Below are 22500 nucleotides of genomic sequence, written 5' to 3' on the forward strand. Positions count from 1 at the left end.
TAGTTTTTCTTTTGTATTTTCTTTTTCTAAGTATAGAATCATTTGAACCAACTGGTCAGCCATGCTTTTAGAGTATTTGAGATTCATTTACTACAAAACATGTAGTAAATAAATCACCCATTAGAGATTCAAAACACCTAATAATGGATGGTGAATCAAAACTCATATAAATCTCCAGTTTTAGTTGGGGACCCATTTTAGTACGTTGTGAGGTGAAATAGAGATTTGGACAATACAACAAAAAATTTGTATGTGATAAATATTAGGTTCATGATCAAATGCAAGTTGTAAAAGTGAATATCGATAATAGGCAATTAGCAACATGTAATATGACATTGCCCCAAAATGAGGTTGGGAGTTTTGTTTTCATAAGTAATAGTCTAGCAATAAGTTGTAGACGTATAATAAATGACTCCGCTAAACTATTTTTGTGTATGAACAAATGTAACTGAATGTTCAATAACAATTCCAATTGACCTGCAATAATCATTGAATGCTTGTGATCTAAATTCACTAGCATTGTCAAGACGAACAATCTTGATTGAGTAATCGGGGAATGTGCTCGTAATCTTATGATTTGAGCAAGTAGTCCAGCAAATGCTACATTTCTAGTGGAAAGTAGGCAAATATGTGATCATCTAGTAGAAGAATAAATTAATATAATAAAATAACGAAATTGTTTACATGGTGGTGTATTACCCATATATATCTTCACGAATTCTTTTCAAAAAAGTTGAAGATTCAATATTGACCTTTATAGTCGAATGTTCAATGATTAACTTGTCTTGTGAACATACTACATATGAATAATCATTAAGTAAAAGAATCTTCTGGTTCTTTAAATGATGCTCATGTTAGTTTTTTATTACTCAACACATCATTATAACTTCTAGATGTCTAAGTCGATCATGTCAAAGTATACAACTTTTTGAATCAATGAATTTCTAGTTTATGATAATATTTAATTCAATTATTTTTATAACTGCATAATACATGTCACATGAAAGTGCATGAAGCTTTTCTTTTATTTGCTTTTTACTAATAGAAAGAAGTTATACAAAGATATTCAACATTATTTTCTTGCATCGTCTCAATGTGATATTTATTGTAGCGAATATCTTTAAGACTAAACAAATTTATTCTAGTTTTGCTAGAATAAAGTGCATCATAAATATATAATTTTGTATTATTTTTGGTAAAATAATACAAATTGTTCTGGAGCCTTCAACGATATTTGATGAACCTGATATTGTATTAATATTATTTTCTGATAATGTTAGGTTCAAAGATATTTTTTGTCTTGAAAAAATAGTATGTACAGTTACACTATCAAACAATATCAATCAAGCAGGTGTTTTGACAATTCACCATGAATTTTCACCAAGCTAGAAAAATTAAACTATCATGCTGATAACGTTTATGAAAAGAGAGAAAAAAATAGAAGAACAAAAGATAATGTATTTGTATTTGTTTTATTAAGAATCAAAGTCCTATATTTATATAAAAAAAAATCAATGATACAATTATAATAATTTCTAGGGTTACGGGGGTACAATCGTCATTCACTAATAAACTTAACATTTACAACATTAAGAAGCAAGAGCTAACTACAAAAGAACCCTTTTGACATGACTTCTGAAAAGTCAAAAACTGTTTGAGCCTCAAAAATTTCTTTTGAACATGTTTAAATAATTTTTTAGTGCTCTGTATGACTATAAGAACTTCTAAAGAAAAAAGATCTAAAACATCTTCTTCATGAAGCTACTCTACAATAAGTGGAAATCGTGCCAAACGACCCCTGAATTGGGGTGACATAAAAACATTAAACCCAATATCGAATTTGTTTGCATATTGTCTGATCATGCACAAGTATGTACTTGTGTTCCAAAAGAATATCGAATATTTTCACAGCCAAGCCACATATCTATATTTCTCCCAGTAGGTTAGGGTCATCAATAACATCATACGAATCCTGCGTTCCTATTCAATTTAATTGAATAAAAGAATCACAACTAACTAAATACATTGCAGATTCATTTGTGACAATTCTTGCTTTTCTTTGCATAGCAAATAACCTTGGTGGGTGCCACTGAGTTCTGTGTCTGTAGAAAATGGGCTATGGTTTCACCGATACAGCTTTAGAGGCATCCAAATGGTTAAGACGACAGGTTCCAACAAGATATTCCGGTAGCTCTTCAGGTGTATTGGCCTGTGTAGTGCAAGGAAAATATCGATTGAGACCCAATGCGATCTAAATAACCACGTGCACTTTAGAATTTTTTTCATATTGCATAGACTGTCAGCCAGTCGAATTAAGTGGAATCTTACTCAAGGAGCGTGCATTACAGAAACTTCTGTAGGTTACTTTACCTGTACTAAAAATGCCATCTCAATGACCAGATTGTTAAGGTAACCTAGAACAAGGCTGACCACACCCCTTGCAACCGTGGATGAACCAATATCAACGCCAAGCTGAAACGAATCAACATATTAGCTTGATCATAATGTCGGAAAAATACATATTTCTGAAAATGAATATGTTGCTGGGCTTCACGAAAGCTAGTCATATTTCCTAGAGTTATTGCCAACTGAAGTCTGAAGATCTTGTGCCTTTAATAACTTTTCAACAATGGCATTGTATATCATCTCTCTGGTGGTTGTGTTGATTTAGCAAAGTCAATATATATAAATTGATTATTCTTGCATTTATGTCCAATAAATGATAGAAATTGAAGATTATGAACCAGATCCCAATGTACATGAACACATGCAAGTGAAAGATGATTGAGAATCAGCAGGGGGTCCGAGATAAAATTATACTTGCATTGTACCTCCAAGTAGTTCTTTCCGCGGAAATAATTAATTTCAAGTGCTTGCCCAATGAGGCATGCTTTTTTCCCAACACTCTGTTTGACTATCCATGAACCCTGCAAAATAGATATGCTGAGTGTTTAATGTTTTGATTACTGGTGAAGCAACTAGGTGAGTTGTTTAATTCAAAACTTCGTTACATTATCATACATGGCAGGGATCAATTGATAGGCATTTTTTTTGAGGAATAGAATCCAGGATGAACGCTTTTTCATTTGCTGTGCACTGATTGGATGCGTACTATTCATGAAACTAGATAAATATCGAGCATTGACATAGCATATGCTTGGATAGGAAAGGTAATACTCTGGGAGATGAAATAATTGAGTGCACGACAACAGATATAGGCTATGTTCGAGCCCCATTCTTTTGTTTGGAGAATACGTGGTTAAAAAGTAGGAAAAAAGTTGGAGTTTATGTGTAAAATTATTTTATTGAAAAAATGTGTAATTGAAAATGAGTTGGGGAAAATGAATTTTTGAGAATGGATCTCAAACAGGGGTATAATCTGATAAATGATGTGGACTGCATTTCAATGTGTAGATTTTTCAAGTGACAATAAGTTGACCCTTGTTATTTCCAATCAGGAGAATGTGAGGTAAACTTCAGTGCAGAATAAGGCTTGACGACATCCAATTACAACACAATACTGACAATAAAGAGGCAATGACATCTAGGACTGACAGGTCAAGGGAAAACTCAAAGCTAATTTCTGTTGTCTGACACCTAGAAAATGGAAGGCCAGGTTAAATGCCAGTTAAATCTGATTGATAAAAGAACTGTTCCGCATCTTTACCAAAGTTCAACTCGTCTTCGATGATGCTTTAAATTGGTAATAAATTTCTTGATGGCACCAATCAATGACAAATCATAAACTCAATGAGTGTTTCTATGTTTTGCTTGAACCAAATGAAGGCAAAGAGAAATAGTCAATGAGTATTCGAACAAGAGAACATTGACTAGGAACTACAATACTGTTCCTCTTGAGAATACACCTCAATTCACCGGAAAGGGGATACAACAAAAAAATTCAGTGGCTCAAAAATCAGTTGGTATACCGAAAAACTAAACGAAAAAGATAAGGAAAATCTATCTACAAGGCATGAAAGATTGGTCCAAAACCAAGAGAAAACTGAATGCAAATCTAAATGCAAATTATAATGAGCAAAAAACTAAAAAGAAAAACAGTAACCAATAAGTAAAATGCAATTGAATGCAACAATAACTGCTCTGACCTTTGAAATGTATGGTATGAGCTTGAACCTTGAATTTCTGTAAGCATCATCCCCTTTGACAAAGCTCTCTAGCAAGGGAGAATCTTCGATAGGAGTACTCATCATATAGTATAAAACAAGGCTATATGTTGTTGAACCTGGGACCTAGATTATTAAAATTAAAAGTCAGTAAACGATTATCCTTATACATCCAAAATAGTAAAAATACTTAAAATGAACGAGGCCTTTACCTGTATGTTCACAATAAAAAAGAACTCTGGGCCTCCCTTTGCTGCATATTTCTACATATAGCAACTTCATTTCAGTCATTGATCAGAATATGAGCACTATACATAAATTTTGCAAAGGCAATAACAGTGGATAAACTCTAGACAAAAATGTTTTCAAAAAATAAAGAAACACCTGAACTATGCCCCCAGGGCGACCACCAAGATCATCTTCTCGCTTGTCAGATCTCAACCAGTCAGCGGCAACAATTTCCATTAAGGTGCCTTTTGCTTTAATCTGAGAAGAGTAACATATAAAAATTATATTCAGAAAGGCTAGAAAGCAAACTCTGTCAATTCACCGTGAATTTTTAAATTTTTGTAAATTCTTTTTACATGAATAAAAACAAAACACTCTACAAAGGCACTCTACATTCTCTGCTCACAGAAAAAATTCCTTCAATCAAATGGTAATTGAAACTTGCAATTTTTTGGTAACTGAAAACAAGGCAAACAATAAAAAATTTACTCTAGATGTCATGCACACGTGCAGATTTAAGAAGTCCGTGACAATGTTTGATATTTAGCCCCTATTTGTCATCCTTTACTTTACATTCTTCTCATTATTTTTTCTACCGTACTTATTTTTAACCATACCTTCTTCATTAAAATAATATTACATGCAAATAAAAAATATTTTCTTCTTTTTTAACCACATATTCTTCATCAATCACTTTTCCATAATACATTTCTTCAATTAATGGGGCTCAAACAGGGCCTTAATGCAGTTCTTACACGCACCAATAACATTTGCTAAAAAATTTAAAATTAAGGAAACTAAATTATTAACTCATGTCATTTTAGCATGGAGTAATAAAAAAAAAATAAAAAAAAATGGAGCAAATACTTCTCTAAGTGTTGGGAACTGACGTTCCATCCCACTAGGTTAACCGATTAAGAGTAGCAGCCCAATTCCCTTAACAACCATTTACCCAATATTTAGCTGATGTGGCATATTATATGCACTTACCCAAAAATCCTTGAACTATGTACCATCCTCCCTCTCTTCAAGAGATAAATCTATCCATCCGCTTCCTTAAACTAGGAATGATCGCGCATTCCACCAATGCCCAACTCGACCATCGAATACTTGGGCACAATCACCATTGAGAGCCAACTACGAATTATTCCAGCCTATTGCAATTAACTAGGACCCACACCATCATTTGGTTGCAATTGGGGATTTATCGTGCCTAGCTCTAACACCTTTTATTGGGAATTGAGGTTACATCCCAAAAGGTTAACCTATCGCGAGGAGCAGCTCAATTCCCTTATAAACCCATTATTTACCCATGTCTAGGTGATACGGGATTTTCCTCGTAATTTCTCAACACATTGCTACTATTATGCTTTATTAGTGGGCTTAAGCAGAAGTCAAGCAATACTAACATACATTTACCTTGTGAAACAATTTGGTTCAGCCTTTTACACTAAAACAAAGGCAGACACACCGTTTCTTGAAAGATAAGATACTAGGATTTTAATAAATATTCAAAAGTGTTAAGTGGAAACTACCTTCTTCCGGTCATCCAAATAAGTCTTTCCACGAATTAAAAATGTCGAGTGATCTGCTGCTGTCCAGCTGCAGGGCAAGTTACAAGTTGAATCCTTTGGAAGAGTAGATCCATAGTTGCATGACAGACTATCATCCCTGGTCACCTCATGCAAGTCTGCATAACCTTTCTTCTGAACTGCAGCAAGAGTACATCTTAAACTATTAGAAGTTCAAGAGACCAACAATATACTATTGCCTAATAGGCAAGGGGAAAAGGTGGAGGAACCATGTCAAATTTATGGTTTCAATAAACTTACCTGCTATATCATGCAACTTTTTCACAAAGACAGCAGCAGTTGACAGTTTGGGGTGACAAGTGTCCTGAAACAATAAATCTATATCACAAATGAATTGAGTAAAAACACTAGATTTTCCACTATTCTACAAAGAACATAGTACCAACCTATACGAGCACATATCTATTAGTATCAGATGGGTCCAGACTTATGGAGGGTTTAAAGAATTCCGTGTTAAGATTAAAGAGTTAATCTTTAAATTGACGCCTTCAAAATTTTGCTGCCTGCCCTAATTCTGAGGGCAATAAAGTAGCAACATTTTGAATCGAATTGAATGCCTGATATCCAGCACCACAAGCTAAACTTTCCCCTCTACAAACAGATGTATGAAAGTTCGATATTGACATAATGCATAATTGCAGGTCCAACCCAGCAAAGATATTTTACGTTATCTAGCATCTAGTCATATCATATGATAATTGAGCAGCTAGTCGTGCAATGATTACTGAATTGCACCTCTAGATTTTAAGGCAATTCAATTGGTCATCAGTGGCACTACTGTTGCCACTAAAGCTATGTTCTTACTCCTAACAATATCAAGAAGTGATAGCTAGTAACTAGTACCTGAAAGTACATTTCTGGAGCAAAATCAGAATTCCAACCATTTTCTGATTGATCATAATCCAGAGGTTCTGACACATCAAAGAATTCATCTGCTGCATCATTTAATCCAAAAAGACTTGAATGTTCGGAAGGCGTTTTAACAGCTTCTTCCTCCATATTCTTCTTACTCTGTCCATTCTCCAGCCTATTTTGAACTTCAATCTTCAATTCTTGTGTACTTTGAAACGAGCTACTATCTTTCATCATTTCTCCCGATGAGAAATCAGATGATAAGCAATCTAATTTTGCTCTGAACAACTCTCTCAAGGCTACAAATGGATATAAGTAAAGCAAAAATATTACAAAATACAAATAAATAAATCGATAAAATAGTAACTGCATTGGCATAAAAGGAGGAGACAGAGATTAAGAAGCACACAGGCAAGCCTCCCTAACATGCGAATTGTTACAGATCGAGCTGATGATGACTGTATATATGATTTCCAGAATTTCCAGTCAATAGCTAGCATGTGCCTCACTACTGATTGCTTCCCTTGATTCGCAGGAGAAATCACATATCCACCACCTGAGATAAGTTCATAATGTCATTTTGTTAGTCATACAAATTCAATTATAGAGCCAGCAGTAACATGATTCTATAAAAGAAATGTAGTAGGATTAAAAGCTTATAAGCATGTAAGTTGTCAAATTGTAAGACACTATGTGCTAGAGCATCCATGCAATGATGCAACACAAGCATAAATATACAATGATAACCAGCAAAACCTTGTATATCTATGATTTGTTTATTAATATCTTAATTAAATAATATTAAAAATCCTTCAATTTATACGTAAATGCATTAAAACTTAAACATTATAAAAATTCTTCAATTTATATGTAAATGCATTAAAACTTAAACGTCATATACATATAAAATATAATTCAATACGTTTATTTATTAAAAAAAAAAAAAAAATGAAGAAGAAGAAGAAGAAGAGGAGAGAGAGATCAAATTTCCACTAGTGCCATATGAATATGTTACTTTTTAGGCAGGCACGGACATAGCCCTTTTGAGGTGGACATTTTTGGTGGAAGACTGAATGGTAAAGAATAACTGCAAGAAATAGAAACAAATGAAAGTTATTTTCCAATTAAGTAGACCATTAGTGGTATTAACTACTTGAGTTGAGCCAACAATATCACCGTATGTCCCGTCATCCTCCCTTCTCCAATAGCGCCGCAACAGAAGATCTCTTTGTTTCATACCCCTGCAACGAGTATCTCATGCATTAACCATATAGATTATGAGACAAATTTGACAGAGACAAGGAAGGAAGCAGACCATGGTAGCCAATCATGATATAGGAGCTTGTGAACTATATCAGTATGACCATCAAGATGTTCAATCACCGAGCCCTTGTAAAAACAGAAGTCCCATCTGCAAAGAAATTATTATGCCATCATAAAATAGGAGGATAAAATATAAAAGGATCCAACAATTTGACAGAAGCTAAGTTCCAATGAATCATCAAAACTGATGCTGTTCTCAATTAGGTTAGAGGTTGCTTCAGGGTAGCACTTTGAGAACCTTCCAAGTTGACGATTTTAATTTCCTTAAGGAAAGTAAAGGCGGTTCACTAAGAGAATTTAATATGAAAATTCAGCATGTAAAATAGTAGAGAACTTTAAGTAATCCTAAATTTCAAGAATAATAAGCTCCACAAAATTTCGGCGGTTTATCATTTTCTAAAACTGAAACAATATAGAGGATGGTCAAAAAGATACAAAAGAACTCCTCTACCAAGACAGATCTGCATATAGAGAATTTCTGTTATACCTTCTATAATGGAAATTAATTTTTTATATACTTTTGCAAAAGAAGGTTTATGCAAAAACTGAAAACATGGAAGGAAAAATAGGAACGGACAGCTCCCACGAGAAGAGAAAATTGCAAAGTTGATTAGAATACATAAGCAGCAACATTAGCATATCATAGCCTCATTTCATCTTATTTTTCTTGCACAAAAAAATCCAAGAAAATTATTCTTCCTGTTTCAAATGTAAGGATATTGTGAAGCATAGACTAACATTTGCAGATCAAATATTTTTATCTGTAAATGGATTCACAAGTGATACTATTACACAAATATTTCAAGTTCAAGTAAAATATTTGTTATTGAATTCACAATTCTGTTTCTGTAATATCATTTGCAACTTACTCTGATCTTGAAGTCCCAAGGGACATGAGAGTTTGGAAAATGGCCTCTGATGTTCCATCAACTACACCAACAGCCATTATTGCAGGATGATCATCCCACTACAGATTAAGGAAGAAAAAATTGAACAAGAGAAAGTTCGAAGACTTCAAATCTCGTATTAACATTTGGCTAACCGACCTTCAGATGAAATTCCCTATCTTTGGCCTCCTTGAATAACCGGAGACCTGCACAAGTTCTAACATTTTAGACAAACCATTTCTCAATCTTGCAAGATACACTGTTAACTTAATCTATACCATTTTGACAACCAAAGATTTTCCAGGATGATGGTGCAACAACATCAGATGTCATTGCATCAGTAACTGATGATGAGCAGAGAGTCCAGTCAATGGAATGTGCATTTTTATTACGGCGGTTTAACCTGTAAAGAACATAAGAAAATAGGTCAACATAAAGAAGGCTGGAAACTTTTATTTCAGCTTATCAGGACAAGTCGAAAATTTTCAATTTGTTCGTAATAAAACATTGGCAATTTGACTTGATGGTAAAAAGATAAGACAGTTTACATTGTGATCAACCACATTGCTGACAATTGATTAAAAAAATCTTAAAGTGATATCTTGGTCAATAAACAAATCAAATATAAAGCTCGTATACCTAAAAGACTGTGGTTCACGTCTAGAGAAATCAACATCTCCTTGATTCAGGTCGGGCTGCAGTTACCCATGATCATCATTTGCCAACCTAAAAAATATATAGCAATTTAATAAATAGAACAGTTTTGACCTTCAAAGCTGCTTCCTGAAAGGACTGAATCCATCTTGCAGCTTCTTCAGGACTGTTTGCTCCCAACTATAAATTAAAAGATTTTGATTAATTGTGTTGTTAAAAACAACGGTCATAAACGTTGGAGTAAAAAGCTTGCAAACCTTCAGTTGATCGTTGTGATTGGAAGTGTTATAAAGTGTAAAAATAAAGAAGATCTGCAAATGGAAAATTTACAGAAGTACCACTCAGCCAATTGAAAATCAAAACAAATTGATTTGGTTAGCATAAAATTGGAAAATTATCACTGCCATAAATTAAAATGGCAAGGAGTTTATACTTTTCTTTGGATGCTCTCTCTCCCATTGTCAGTTACCCTTATGCACGAATCTATAATTGCACTTCTGATAGGATCCTGAAAATTAGCATGAGATTTTTAAAATAATACCTGCTCATAATGACCAACATGTAAAATCCAGGATAAACAGAACCACAATATTAATTATCCACTTTAAATCAATATAATTTCTTAGCAAATACAGAACAATTTCAGAATGAACCAAACGCTTAATTCACTCTATTTTTATTGTTACATAATCAAAGGCAGTGTAAAACCACTGCCGAACATGATTATATAATTAAGCTTGTTTAAAGACTCCTGTTTACGTCAATTCAAATGTCTAACCAACTCATAAACCGTCGATACTGGTAGAAACAGTCCACGACAGTGCAAATCAGTCTTGAAAAGTGCCTATCTTCTATACATGGCGTGTGCATATTTCATTAATACTTGTAAGAGGGACATTAAGAGTACAAATGGAAAGAAAAAGGAATTAAAAGTGTATCTTATGGATTCAACCATAAAAAAATTGCAGAGTATCCCACTACAGATTTCTCAAGTTTTAAGAGAGTTTAAAATTAGTGAACATCCATTTTCAGAATTTCTTAAATCCACTTTCATATTTCTCCAAATATAAAAAGCAAAACATCTCCTCAGAACACTTTCAACCTCGATAAATCAGATTTTTGGAACCTGATTATGAAAATCTGACCGGTAATAAAAAATTCAAGGCACACAGGGTATTCAGTAATCCAATAGTAACTAGTAATTAATCTACCCAAGTAGATCTTGTATAAAAGTTCACATTCTACTAAGAGGAACTTGTTTTGCTTTGCAAAATTTCATTATTAGCTGGTGAAGTGCCTCTGTGTCCCGCTAAATCAACCACAGTACGTAGCTAACCAGAGCATATCACTGGGCCATAACCCAACATCACTAGAGATACCATTGGTATTAGGCACCACTCCTTTATATTCTCTTTCGCAAACTCCAAGTTTTGAATTAACAGCTTCCATTTCTTTTATAGGCATTTTGATCCTAAATGTAGTCTTGCGAAGACCCCAAAAAGTCTTAACACCTCAGAAAACATGAAGCCCATAAATAAATTCCAGATAAGTGTCCAAGGTCAGCAAGTATGTCTATAAAGTAAATTATGGAAAGGAAAGAGAAAACAAAGGCAACAATGTACAAAACTTTCAGTTATCTATAAGCTTAATTCCAGACTCATATAAATTTTCTCTGCCATAATCCATAACCTCTAATTTTTTATGAATCGATAGATTTAAAAACTCCTGTGGCCATACTACTACAAGCAAGCTGTCTGAATCGGGGTCACACTGAGAACCAAAGTCGTATCCGTGTAGGCACAGATACACAGATACATAAATAGATACATCTACACTAGACATACATTTACTAAAACATATAAAAGACTAATTAAAATCCATATATGTCGATATTGTAATATCAATATGTATGTATAAACATACATAAGATATTCAAAGGCTAGCATAACACTCAAACATAGAAATGCATGTTCGCCAGTGTAATTGCAGTTGAAATCACGCAGAAATAGAAACAAAGGGCACTTGTACTGATCCCATTATAAAACATAGGGAATTAAATTTTTCTTAAATTCCAAATGCAAAAAGAATATACCCATAGAATATATAACTATAGTCATCATTTCTGTTCATGGTACAGATGATACAGAAAGAATATAAAATCCCAATAAAAGGTCATACAATAACTGCAAGTTGTGACAAAAGCAAGAAACAATCAATCTTCACAATCGCACATGCATATGCAAAATACACACTATAAATCGATCAATGAACACAAAAATTAAGAAAAATTAACAACCTCGTTGACGGAACGTGGGATAGATTTAAAGCTCTTGAGCAAGTGATCTTGAAGAACAAAGTACCGTTTTCTCGAGTATTGCAGCCCAATACGGTTAGACCGTATCAAATACAACCACCCCTCCATTTTATTACCATCACTCTGTGAAACCGCCATTTTCACTATTTAATTACCAAGAATTCCCAATACCCCACCCCTCAATGTTCCCGTAAAAATCGAAAAAATATGTTCAATTTCAATTCGATAAAATGTAAAAATAGGATAACATACATACACATACACTTGAGTGCATGTATGTATATGTATGCATCAAGAATCTGCACAGATTTCTTTCTTCTTTCTTTCTTTCTTTCTTTATTGTAGGTATTGCAGGTGAGAAAAGGGAATTGAGGAGGAATCCTTTTTTCTTTTTGTTTTCTCTCTCTGGCCTGGCTGGTTGGTTTTACTCTCTGTTAAAAGGGACACAGATTGGGCAACGGCATATTTGAGAAAGAAGCTTGGCAGGCAAAATGATTTGATAGTCAAAATGACCTTATTACCCTTTTTTATTTTTAATAATAAATCTGGAATCTTTGAACTTTGTCCCTTTTCCCCTTTAAAAGTTAATTGTAAAATTGCTTCATTGGTCCCAAACCTATGGTTTTAATTGTATTGTTGTCCTAATTTTATTCACAATCTATAAATTTGCAACAATGTTACCTATCATTATAGAGATCTCGATCAGTCTAGGTAACAGTAAGTTCCCTAATTTATTATGTTGAAAAATACATCATAACTCCATTAAACGACTACTAGGGGATCCACGGCGACTTATATATTGTTTACGATATCTTGTAATTATAGTAGCATAGATTAGTCGTAAATTTAGGTAGATAAGGTGGGCATGGGAGGTCTGGTGGGTGGGCCTAGGGGTCACCTGACCTCCTAGACTTTGATATATATATATATATATATATACACACACTGCAGCTTTGTCTCTCTCTCCAACCAATTGAATAAGCCCCTGCCATAATTTGCCATTTGAATAAGCCATTAGCCACTGCCAATTTAAATAAGCCCATTAAAATATAGCCCATTTGAATAAGCCATAGCCACAATCTACCATTGTTTTCGCTGTCACGCTGTGCATCTTCAAATCTTCTTCCGTGCCGTTTGTGGTTTGCATATTTCTAAGTTTCTAACTTCCGGCTCCATCCACTGCCAGTCTTCTTGAAGGTGTCACATTACCATTTGATTTTAGTTATTTTCTTCCAGTTTTAGTGTCTACAATGTAGTTAATATTTATTTCTGATTTATGTATTACACATTCATTCTCAATGCCAATGTTGCCATTAATTGTGTTTTCTGATTTAATGTTTTCCGATTTAGGGATTTTTGATTTAGGAATTTAGCGGTTTTTTTTTATTTTGCGCTTTCTTATTTATATGTAAATTGATTTAAGAAGATTGAAACTTTAGGGGTCGTTTGAGCCCCATTATTTGTAGATTATAATGAGATGAATAGTATTTTTTTGAAAAATGAGTAGTTGAAAAGTTTTTGATTTACGTGTAATATTATTTTATTGAAAATTGTGTGATTAAAAGTAGGAAAGAGAAAGTTTTGATTTAATGTAATGAGAAATAATTGGGTTCAAACGGGGGCTTAATATGTTTGAAATTTTGTAGGTATGAAAATTGCTTTAGGGATTTCTAATATGGTTGATTTTTTATTTGTATCGGTTATGGACAAATACTTTAAATGTAAATCTACTCACTTCCTAAGATTTTGAAGAATTACAAAGCATTAGTGATCTTGCACAGAAGTTGGTTATGAATAATAAACATGAAGTGTATCCATTAGCCTAAAAACTTGTGACATTAGTCTTAGTTCTTCCCTTGACTATAGCTATTGTCGAGAGAGCATTTTCTACGATGACTTGCGTCAAAAACCGTCTGCACATTCGAATCGGAGATTAATGGTTGAATGATAGTTTGATCGTATATATTGAGAAACATGTATTTGACAAGATTGAAAATGATGTAATTATGAAACGTTATCAGAGTATGAGAACGTGTGCAAAATAATTGTAATAAGATATCTTACTTTAATTTTTTTTGTCACTTTTTTGAAAGTTTGATTATGACCCCAACACAAAATGTCTAGATCCGTCCTTGAAAGTGGGTGGTCTTTCAAAATCGAATTCTTGCATTCTACTGGTAATTTCATGCACCAACACATGCTATATTTCCAAGGTAAAAACATTTTCACGACTGTTGAAGCTAAAAATTTCATGGATTTAAGTGTGTGATTTGTCGTTAAGAACGGAAGTCCAAGCATTTTGCTTGTTAATTTGGCATGTGAGCAACACAATGCTCCTATTTGATTTTGTAAAAAAAAAAAATTGATGAAATATGTTGTTCAAAACAATGAAAAGTTAATTAAAAGTTACGGATCTCGTAAAATGTGTAGTTGAAAACGAGCTTATAAAAAAAATAAAATTAAAATAGAGGTCAGACACGGAGGTATATTTTCAAGGGTGATAGTGTCTTTCAAATTCTGAAACTCAAAAATTGATTTATGAACTTGTGATTATGACTTGTAACTGAACGATCAATTTTCTTTGTCCATACCATTGTCAGAAAAAAACATGATGATCAAACTTTAGGTTTGGAAAGCACTACCTCAAACTAATAATTTGAAATGATATCAAACTTATATATGATTTGTCTAGACATGACAGATAAGATTTCTTTGCTAGGCAAATAATTGTGACTACCGCAACCGCAAATGTTCGACCTTAACTTTTATCTTAATTCCTCCAAGAAATATTGCAAGTGTGTTGCCTCTTTACTCGCCTTGGTTACACAACATATTATGGCTCAATATAAGAGAGTAACCGTAAAGGTAAAAATGTGAAAATGAAATGATTTTACAAGTCTTCTTGCTAATTCACACCAATCTTTAACGCAAAGTCTTACTTTGTCAATGTATGTGGACACCTTTGTGATCCAATACATTCAACTGAAATTGATAGTGATGACAATGGGTCGAGCCGACGATAGTGATGGCAATGGATCAAGTCGAATCGGCTCGACCCTTTAATCCACGATCTCAGCTCGGGCTCGTGGCTCGTGGCTCGTGGCTCGTGAAAAACGAGCCGAGCTCGAGCTTGGCTAGGTCCACGAGCTCGTGAGCTCACGAGCCACAAACTCGTGGGCCGAGCCGAGGCCATGAGCCGCTCTTGAGCTTGTGTTTTTTTTTTTTTAAATTTTTTTGTGCACATTTTTGCACCTTTTTTTTTTTTTTTTGAAAATTTTTCATATTTTTGGACGAGGGCTCGTCAAAATAGCTCGTGGGCACAAGGCCCACAAACTCGGCTCGTGGGATTGAGTCCCTTGCTCGGCCGAGCCGACATCCTTAGAAATTGATTTCGCAAGACAACCTCCAAAGTACGTCTAACATTAATTTAATGGCTCGAGTTTTCCTTGTAAATGAATTAAGTGAAATTGATCAAATATCAAGCGATAATAGTCATTTAAATGGTTAAATATCATAAGATGTGACTCACGAACATGACGAGGAAGACAAAGCACTACGATTTTTCTTAATCATCAGTACCTAGACCGTGAATAAAGTTGGTCGTTAGATTGTGACAAATTTACCATTGGGTAAAATGTAAAAGGTGAAGATTACATGGGCAGCGTCTGTTTTCCAATTCAAATAGTAACGAAATATCATAAAATACTTTACTTTTACGAAAGTCAAATCATACTAATTTTATGTATCTTCTCAATTCTATTTCATGAACAATGCAAGGAAAAAAAACTTCCAAACGCGAAAGCTCTGATAAAATGTTCCAAGAAGAGAGATTATTTAAAAGAATCAAAATCGTTTACACCCTTGGAATATAATGTCTGGAAAAAAAAAAAAAAAGGAAAGAGAATTTTTTTTTCTTATGAACACATGATCCTAAAAGCTTAAACAATCGAATTCTTCGCTCCANAGTATTACCTGAGGCATGGATGAAACATCTCCCCCTTGTTTCTTTTTACTTTCATTGGTGCAGAAATATGAATACAACCCCATTCCAATAATTGCAATTAGTATACCAAGAATATTTCTTGCATTGAAAGGATCATGGAGAAGTGTGTAACCAAATGCGAGAACAAGACATGTTTTGAGATGACCTAGTACTTGATATGTAACTGGTGATGTCTTTCCAATCACTAAGAATGTGCTGAAGTTCACGAAAACGGCTATTACACACGAAAGTAGAATGAAAGCCTGCAAATCGTTAGCCACAATACGTTATCAGTTTGGATCTGTGTTCTATTTTATGACACGAATAGACTAGCTAAAGCATTAGCCATATATCGTAGGGGTGTCAAAAAGGCCCAACTGGTGAAATGACTGTCAGGCTCAATGAACTGGCCCGCCGGGTGAGAGCCAAAAGAAAGCTTAAAATGAGAGAGCAACCACTAATTATAGAAAAATCTGGTCTAATGACGAAGCTCGTCCAACTCATTTGCACCACTAAATATATAACTTTCAATTGCATTGATGCCCAAATTTCAGTCTCGATTTAGCTTTTGTTGGAGTTCATTTTCTTTGACTTAAATTTTACTTTTCATGAAATGAGAAGCAAATAATATTTGTGAATCCTACGAAATGTGTGATAAAAACTTGAGTTTGATAAGTAAATTGAATGAAAAGAAAATGAAACCCAAACTAGGGCTTACTAGGTTGTACAAGACTTCATATATACACATTATTTTCAAACAAAATCACAAGGATGAAAATTAAATTGGGTTCGGTCTGGGCTGTGCTCGACCAACCTGGCTCGATTGACATGACACTTATACAACCATGCATTTGTTCAGAGAATAAATATCAAGGTTTTACTAAGAAATGGAATTAGGTGAAAACGTACCAACACAACAGTAGAATATTTGTGTGCAAAAACATTCTGTTTGGTTAGGCATTGATCCACAAAAGGGCCCGAAACGAAAAGAACAGCAGCTTGAAATGGGGCAGATTGGTACAGCAGCTGAGTAGATGATACATTCAGCCTCTTCTGTATTGTGTTTGTGAGCTGAAATTAAGCATCAAATTAAGGATAAAACACTGCCCAAAAACGAAGATGTTAACCCAAATTGCATTAGTTATATTATATGTGGGGCTTCAATTATATGATTAACCTAACCATATTATAATTATCTAAATTGTAATCATGCGAACTTATGTGCTCAATCCGTTATATCATACTTGTTGCTTATTTCAGGAGAACTTGTATTCATCTTAGTCCTCACAGGACCTTTGCCTTGTAAAAGGCTTAAGTTGAATCCTGGGTAAGATGGATAGAAACTCTTCCAAAACCTATAATATAATAGATTAGGCCCAATGGCTTAGATCGTTTCATAAAGGGCCTTGAAAATAATTCACGAACCAAAATTTTTAAAGTAAAAATAGCAGAAAGAAACGAAGGATACAATTTGGCCAACACAAGTTGTTAAAATGGCTAGAAGTGATAGGATTGAGCCAACAAAATTGAGCTGAAGATCAGTTATGGATGCAATGCCAACTCCAAGAAGCAGGACGAATAGAGATAATTTAATCTTCTGGCTGCAAATATACATATCCAGAGAAAATTATGTAAGATATTAGTGTCCTAAAATTTTTTGTACATTTTAGAGTTACTAGTCAAAGTTGAACGAGCATTATACGTTATTCTAAAATATTTTATAAGTGATGTAAAAGTAATATTTGGTACCAATTTGTCAAAGGATTTGATGAGTCTCGAACGAATTAAAGAAAATAAAATTTAGCATAAAAATTTAAGAGAAGAAAATTGTACTCAAATTGTATAATCAAAACTCAATTTCAATGATTAAAATTTTTTATAATGATGAAATACTATAAATGAGCAATCTTTATATATTACATTTGATACATAAGAATTAATTATTAATACATAAATTTAAACACCCATTAAAATTTCTAGATACATGAATATGAATAATTCATTTATAATAACTCTAGATTTATGTAATTCAAGAATCATCAAGTGAAAATTCATTAAATTTAGGTTAATGTGAATATTAATTAATTAAGAATTAATAACACAAATTTCATAAATGACAATAATTATGTAGTATTTATTAATATCGAAAAACGAAAAGTAATGTGTCATTGAAACAATTAAATTGTAGGAGGATTAAAATCGTCGAAGAAATGATTCTCTTATTTTAATATAATAATTATAGATTATAGATAATTACTCACCTGAACTGTTTTTTCAAGAAAATGGTTTCCAAGAGTACGGTAAAAGGTATAATTGCAAGTTTTGTCATCTGCAAAATATACACCATTCCAAGAAACTCCATCAAAGAAAAAAAAATATAAATGAATAGATAGATAGATGGAAAGATTTGCATATGCTGGATTATTTATACGAAAAGGGTATAATGCACCTGGTAGAAGCCAATCGAGTTGAATCCCAAGCTCAAGTTTAGAAAGCCGACTGAAATACCATTTAAAATGCCAAAGAGCATTATCGTTTTCATGTCGATTGGTTTGTTCTCAAAGAAGTTTAAGCGCAGCGCCACATGAAGAGAACAGTATGTTACTATCAGATGCCAACTAGTCAGTGTTGTGGCTGCAAATAATCAATTTCCATGTTATGAGGAACACATACTCCACCTCGATTTTGGTATTTTTATATTTGTGTGGTCATGTTCGATTAGGCAAGAATTTTGTTATGCTTAGGACAAAAATGAATCTAAATATATCATACTTCAAAAATACAGAGTTCTGTAAATCAAATCTGTTAATTCTAAACAATACAAGAACCAACATATTTTTCTGGCCCAAATGCTATCTTTGTCAATATGATGCAAACAAATGTTATGTGCCAAATGATATACAAGAAAATAGAAAAAGATTGCATACCAAATGGAAATCCAAGATTGCTCATCAAGGCCTTGTTACAGATGACAATGGACACAGACGACGCCACAGAAAGAAACAACGCGCCAATAACGCCCAACTGGGCTCCTGGAATCTCTCCCATCTTTCACGAAGTGGAAGAATAATCAGACCAAATAGTAGAATAAAAAGTGAGTTTCATTCAGGTTTTCTAGCTATAGAGATTAGTCACTATTAGTAAGCTGGTTATTGTTCATCTATTTCCTTCTAGCAATTGATCTAAGTTACTTTAAACGTGCGCTTTACAAAATCAATGTTTTCAAGAAAACAGAAAAAAAATCCTATATATAGAAAGTGGATCAAAAAATCTCTGAAGATAATGGCTTGTTAACAGTATTTTTTATGGGCATTTATAAATGAAATTTAACTTACCTTCATTATGATGTATGTGTGTGTATATATATTAGCTGACTTGAACTTGAAATTGCAGCTGGCAGTGCTCTCTCAAGAACACACAGAAAGAGACCTTTAAAAATGAATTATTACTTCTGTAACTTTTCTAGCAGTCCCACAGGACCGCCTCCCAGTCGGGCTGGCGGTGTAAGAGCGACAAGGGAATAATGAAAGAGCTTAAAAGGATGGTGGTGGTGGGAGGAGGAGGAGGGGCCTTCTGAAGCTAAAGAGAAAGATGGTGAGGCCGTGTCCTGTATGAGAATGTGAAATATGAGCTCTTTTATCCGCTATACTAACCAAATGGTTGGTGCTAACGCCGTTAGTTTTAGCTTCTGTTGTTCCTGTCTTCTGCTTAATCCCTTTCACAAAGTAGTTAACGGTCATAATAAACAAGGGCAAGCACCTTCCGTTTCACATGGGATTTGAACATAGCTATATAGTAGACAAGATATTAAATTCTTTTTTGTATTTGATAATGTCACTTGTTACTTAATCTAACGTACCAAATATGTCGAGATTAATGTTCATAAGTGATATTTATAACCAAACTTATTTGGAGATATTATATTTGATTCTTAGGATACAAGAAATGGAAGGTGGAATGAATATTTCTATATATTTGTGAATGAGAAAGCTGCGAATGAAAGCAAAACGTTGACAACCCACAAAATCAATTCGTTTGGTGAGAGAAAACAACTTAAATCTCACTCCACTTGTTTTACACGAGAAAATGATCTTGAAATTTCCATCAAACTCTAATTATCAATTTTAAACTTTTTGTAACTTATAAGTGATTGCAAATGGAAGATTTAGGCAAATGTCAATATATAAAGAGGGTTGATGATAATATATTTCCTAATTTGTGCTTAGATCTCACTAGTCGATGAAATTTTCAAAACAGCATGCAGAGAACTCAAATTTGTTTTACTTTATGAAAAAGTCGAAGTTTTAATTCAAACTTGATGTTTATAAATTCTACCTCAATTCACGACTACTACCAAAAAGCTCCGATGACTTTTATAACATTTTATTTGATAATTAAATGGACCTTAAATCATTGTTCAACCTTGCTAGAATAGAACTATCTATTTGGATTTTCCCTAAGTTGTCCCACATATGGTTGAAAACTTGTAGGTTTCATGAATTATGTGATTAAAATTAATTGTAAATTTTGACGTAAATTTAAATTTAAATTTTAATCCATACAGAACATGAGCTAAAAAAAGGGAAAAAATGTAGAACTGCTCTATTGACCTTCTGATGCGAACCCCGTAGTAATGGAAATTACGAAACCCACAACGAGATTGATGCGAAACCCAAGAACGTCAATACTAACCCGGTATTGGATCTTGAACCCCAAGAATTGAACCAAGAAATCCTAGATTAGCGAAAAACCTAAAACCCCTTGATTACAATTGAAAGAACCCACAATCCGATTGATAGAACGCCACAAGAAATTGAATCTTGATAAGTTTCAAGATTGTTCAAGAAGAACAATTGAAAGAATAATTCTCTCTCTATAATATTAAGCAATGTCAAAAGTTCAAAGGGTTTTTTACAATGAAAAAATATTCTCCTATTTATACTATTCCTCGAATAGAAGTCAAAAAGAAAATATAATTCTAATACTCTAACAAAATTCCTAAAATATTCGTCCAATATGGTAGGAATTTGATTAAGAATGAAATTCTAGTAAAATAAGGAAAACGCGAAAAAAAGGAAAATTGCGCCCAGAAATGAACCATGCGGTCGCATGGTTATAACACGTACGGCCGCATGGTAATAAAATTTTGGCCAATTGAAATCTCGGTCTCATGCTGTGCGGCCGCACCGTGCGGCCACATGGTTACACTACACATTCTCATCTTCGGCTACTTGTAACGCATTGATCAATTTTGTTTCGGCCTTCGACCCGAACACGAAACTTGTCCCATTTTGGGTCCCGAATATGGTTCCATCAATAGTTTCTTGAACGAGCAATCCCATCGCTTGTTTCACTTGCTTTGCCCTTGATCGCGTCATTGGTCCATCATCAACTATCAACGGGTCTCGTCTCGCACTTGCCTTCGTCGGGTTCGACTCCTGGATCATATCATCCCCTCCCTCTTCAAAAGAATTCTTCCTCGAATCTGAACTTACATCAAACAGAGAGAGATCTGATATATTAAAAGTAGCCGAAATATTGTACTCACCAGGTAAATCCACTTTGTATGTATTGTCATTGATCCTCTCGATGAATTGAAACGGTCCATCGCCTCGTCGTTGCAATTTTGACTTTCTCTGTTTTGGAAAACACTCTTTTCTGAAATGCACCCAAATCCAATCTCCAGGCTCAAATGTAACGCGTCTTCTTCCTTTATTTGCTTTTGATGCAATCAGTTTTCCTTTCTCTTTGATCTGCATCCTGACCTTTTCATGGAATGTTTTCACCATCTCGGCTTTTCGTTTCCCATCCAAGCTATCTCGTTCATGTACAGGCAAAGGCATTAAATCCATAGGTGTTAGTGGATTAAAACCATAAACAATTTCAAAAGGAGAAAACGAAGTAGTAGAATGTGTAGCTCGATTATATGCAAACTCTATAAACAGTAAACACTCTTCCCGTGATTTCAGATTTTTATTGATTACTGTCCTAAGTAGTTGAGTCATAGTTCGATTAACTACCTCAGTTTGTCCATCTGTTTGTGGGTGACAAGTTGTAGAAAATAATAACTTAGTTCCTAACTTACTCAACAGAACACGCCAAAAATGACTCAAAAACTTCACGTTCCTATCAGACACTATACTCTTAGATACTCCATGTAAACGTACTATTTTCCTAAAAAATAAGTCTGCAATATTAGTAGTATCGTCAGTTTTATGACATGGTATGAAATGCGCCATCTTACTAAACCTATCGACCACTACAAATATTGAATCCCGACCCCTTTTTTGTCCTAGGTAAACCTAACACAAAGTCCATAGATATATCTACCCAAGGTTCACTAGGTACAGGCAAAGGAGTAAACAAACCATGGGGTTGAACCTTAGATTTAGCCTTTTTACAAGTTATGCACTTTTCACATATTTGTTCTACGTCATGTCGCATTTTAGGCCAATAAAAATGTTCCCCTAACATGTCTAAAGTCTTTTGAACCCCGAAATGTCCCACTAAACCACCCCCATGTGCTTTCCTTACCAATAATTCA

At 33.9% G+C, this 22500-nt stretch overlaps 2 protein-coding genes across 4 annotated transcripts; both read right to left on the reverse strand.

Annotated features, from left to right (window-relative positions):
* Positions 1-1782: 1782 nt before the first annotated feature.
* On the reverse strand, positions 1783-12422 carry LOC111372822 (protein ENHANCED DISEASE RESISTANCE 2-like). 3 transcript variants are annotated; one of them, XM_022995230.1, is made up of 21 exons: positions 11957-12422; positions 10094-10168; positions 9918-9971; positions 9775-9840; positions 9646-9701; positions 9285-9409; positions 9166-9212; positions 8989-9086; positions 8112-8207; positions 7973-8037; positions 7812-7883; positions 7206-7352; positions 6788-7095; positions 6185-6248; positions 5888-6063; positions 4509-4610; positions 4337-4387; positions 4107-4250; positions 2832-2927; positions 2371-2472; positions 1783-2209 (listed from the first exon to the last, which is right to left on the reverse strand). In XM_022995230.1, exons 1-21 carry the CDS (start codon positions 12110-12112, stop codon positions 2117-2119), a joined length of 2193 nt encoding a protein of 730 aa, XP_022850998.1. In that variant the 5' UTR covers positions 12113-12422; the 3' UTR covers positions 1783-2116. The 3 variants fall into 3 exon arrangements, with proteins under 3 accessions (XP_022850998.1, XP_022851000.1, XP_022850999.1); XM_022995231.1 differs by having other exon boundaries at positions 1823-2209; positions 2821-2927; XM_022995232.1 differs by lacking the exons at positions 9918-9971; positions 10094-10168.
* Positions 12423-15499: 3077 nt separating this feature from the next.
* On the reverse strand, positions 15500-19670 carry LOC111372803 (UDP-xylose transporter 1). Its single transcript, XM_022995207.1, has 8 exons — positions 19292-19670; positions 18884-19004; positions 18406-18590; positions 18218-18285; positions 17425-17557; positions 16866-17027; positions 15947-16219; positions 15500-15553 (listed from the first exon to the last, which is right to left on the reverse strand). The coding sequence occupies exons 1-8, from the start codon at positions 19295-19297 to the stop codon at positions 15500-15502; spliced, it is 1002 nt and encodes a 333-aa protein (XP_022850975.1). The 5' UTR covers positions 19298-19670.
* Between the last annotated feature and the right edge of the window lie 2830 nt (positions 19671-22500).

Source organism: Olea europaea, unplaced genomic scaffold, assembly GCF_002742605.1.
Source record: "Olea europaea var. sylvestris unplaced genomic scaffold, O_europaea_v1 scaffold1031, whole genome shotgun sequence".
Classification (NCBI taxonomy): domain Eukaryota; kingdom Viridiplantae; phylum Streptophyta; class Magnoliopsida; order Lamiales; family Oleaceae; genus Olea; species Olea europaea.

What these genes read in the sequence shown, in the direction of transcription:
- LOC111372822 (XM_022995230.1), bottom strand. Translation starts at nt 12,112, where the DNA reads ATGGCGGTTTCACAGAGTGATGGTAATAAAATGGAGGGGTGGTTGTAT. An exon ending in GAGAGAGCATCCAAAGAAAA is followed by an intron (nt 9,972 to 10,093) that starts GTATAAACTCCT and finishes TTCCATTTGCAG; the next exon opens with ATCTTCTTTATTTTTACACT. An exon ending in TTTTTATTGTGAACATACAG is followed by an intron (nt 4,251 to 4,336) that starts GTAAAGGCCTCG and finishes TTAATAATCTAG; the next exon opens with GTCCCAGGTTCAACAACATA.
- LOC111372803 (XM_022995207.1), bottom strand. An exon ending in ACTCGATTGGCTTCTACCAG is followed by an intron (nt 18,286 to 18,405) that starts GTGCATTATACC and finishes TATATTTTGCAG; the next exon opens with ATGACAAAACTTGCAATTAT. An exon ending in CAACTTGTGTTGGCCAAATT is followed by an intron (nt 17,028 to 17,424) that starts GTATCCTTCGTT and finishes GCTTAATTTCAG; the next exon opens with CTCACAAACACAATACAGAA.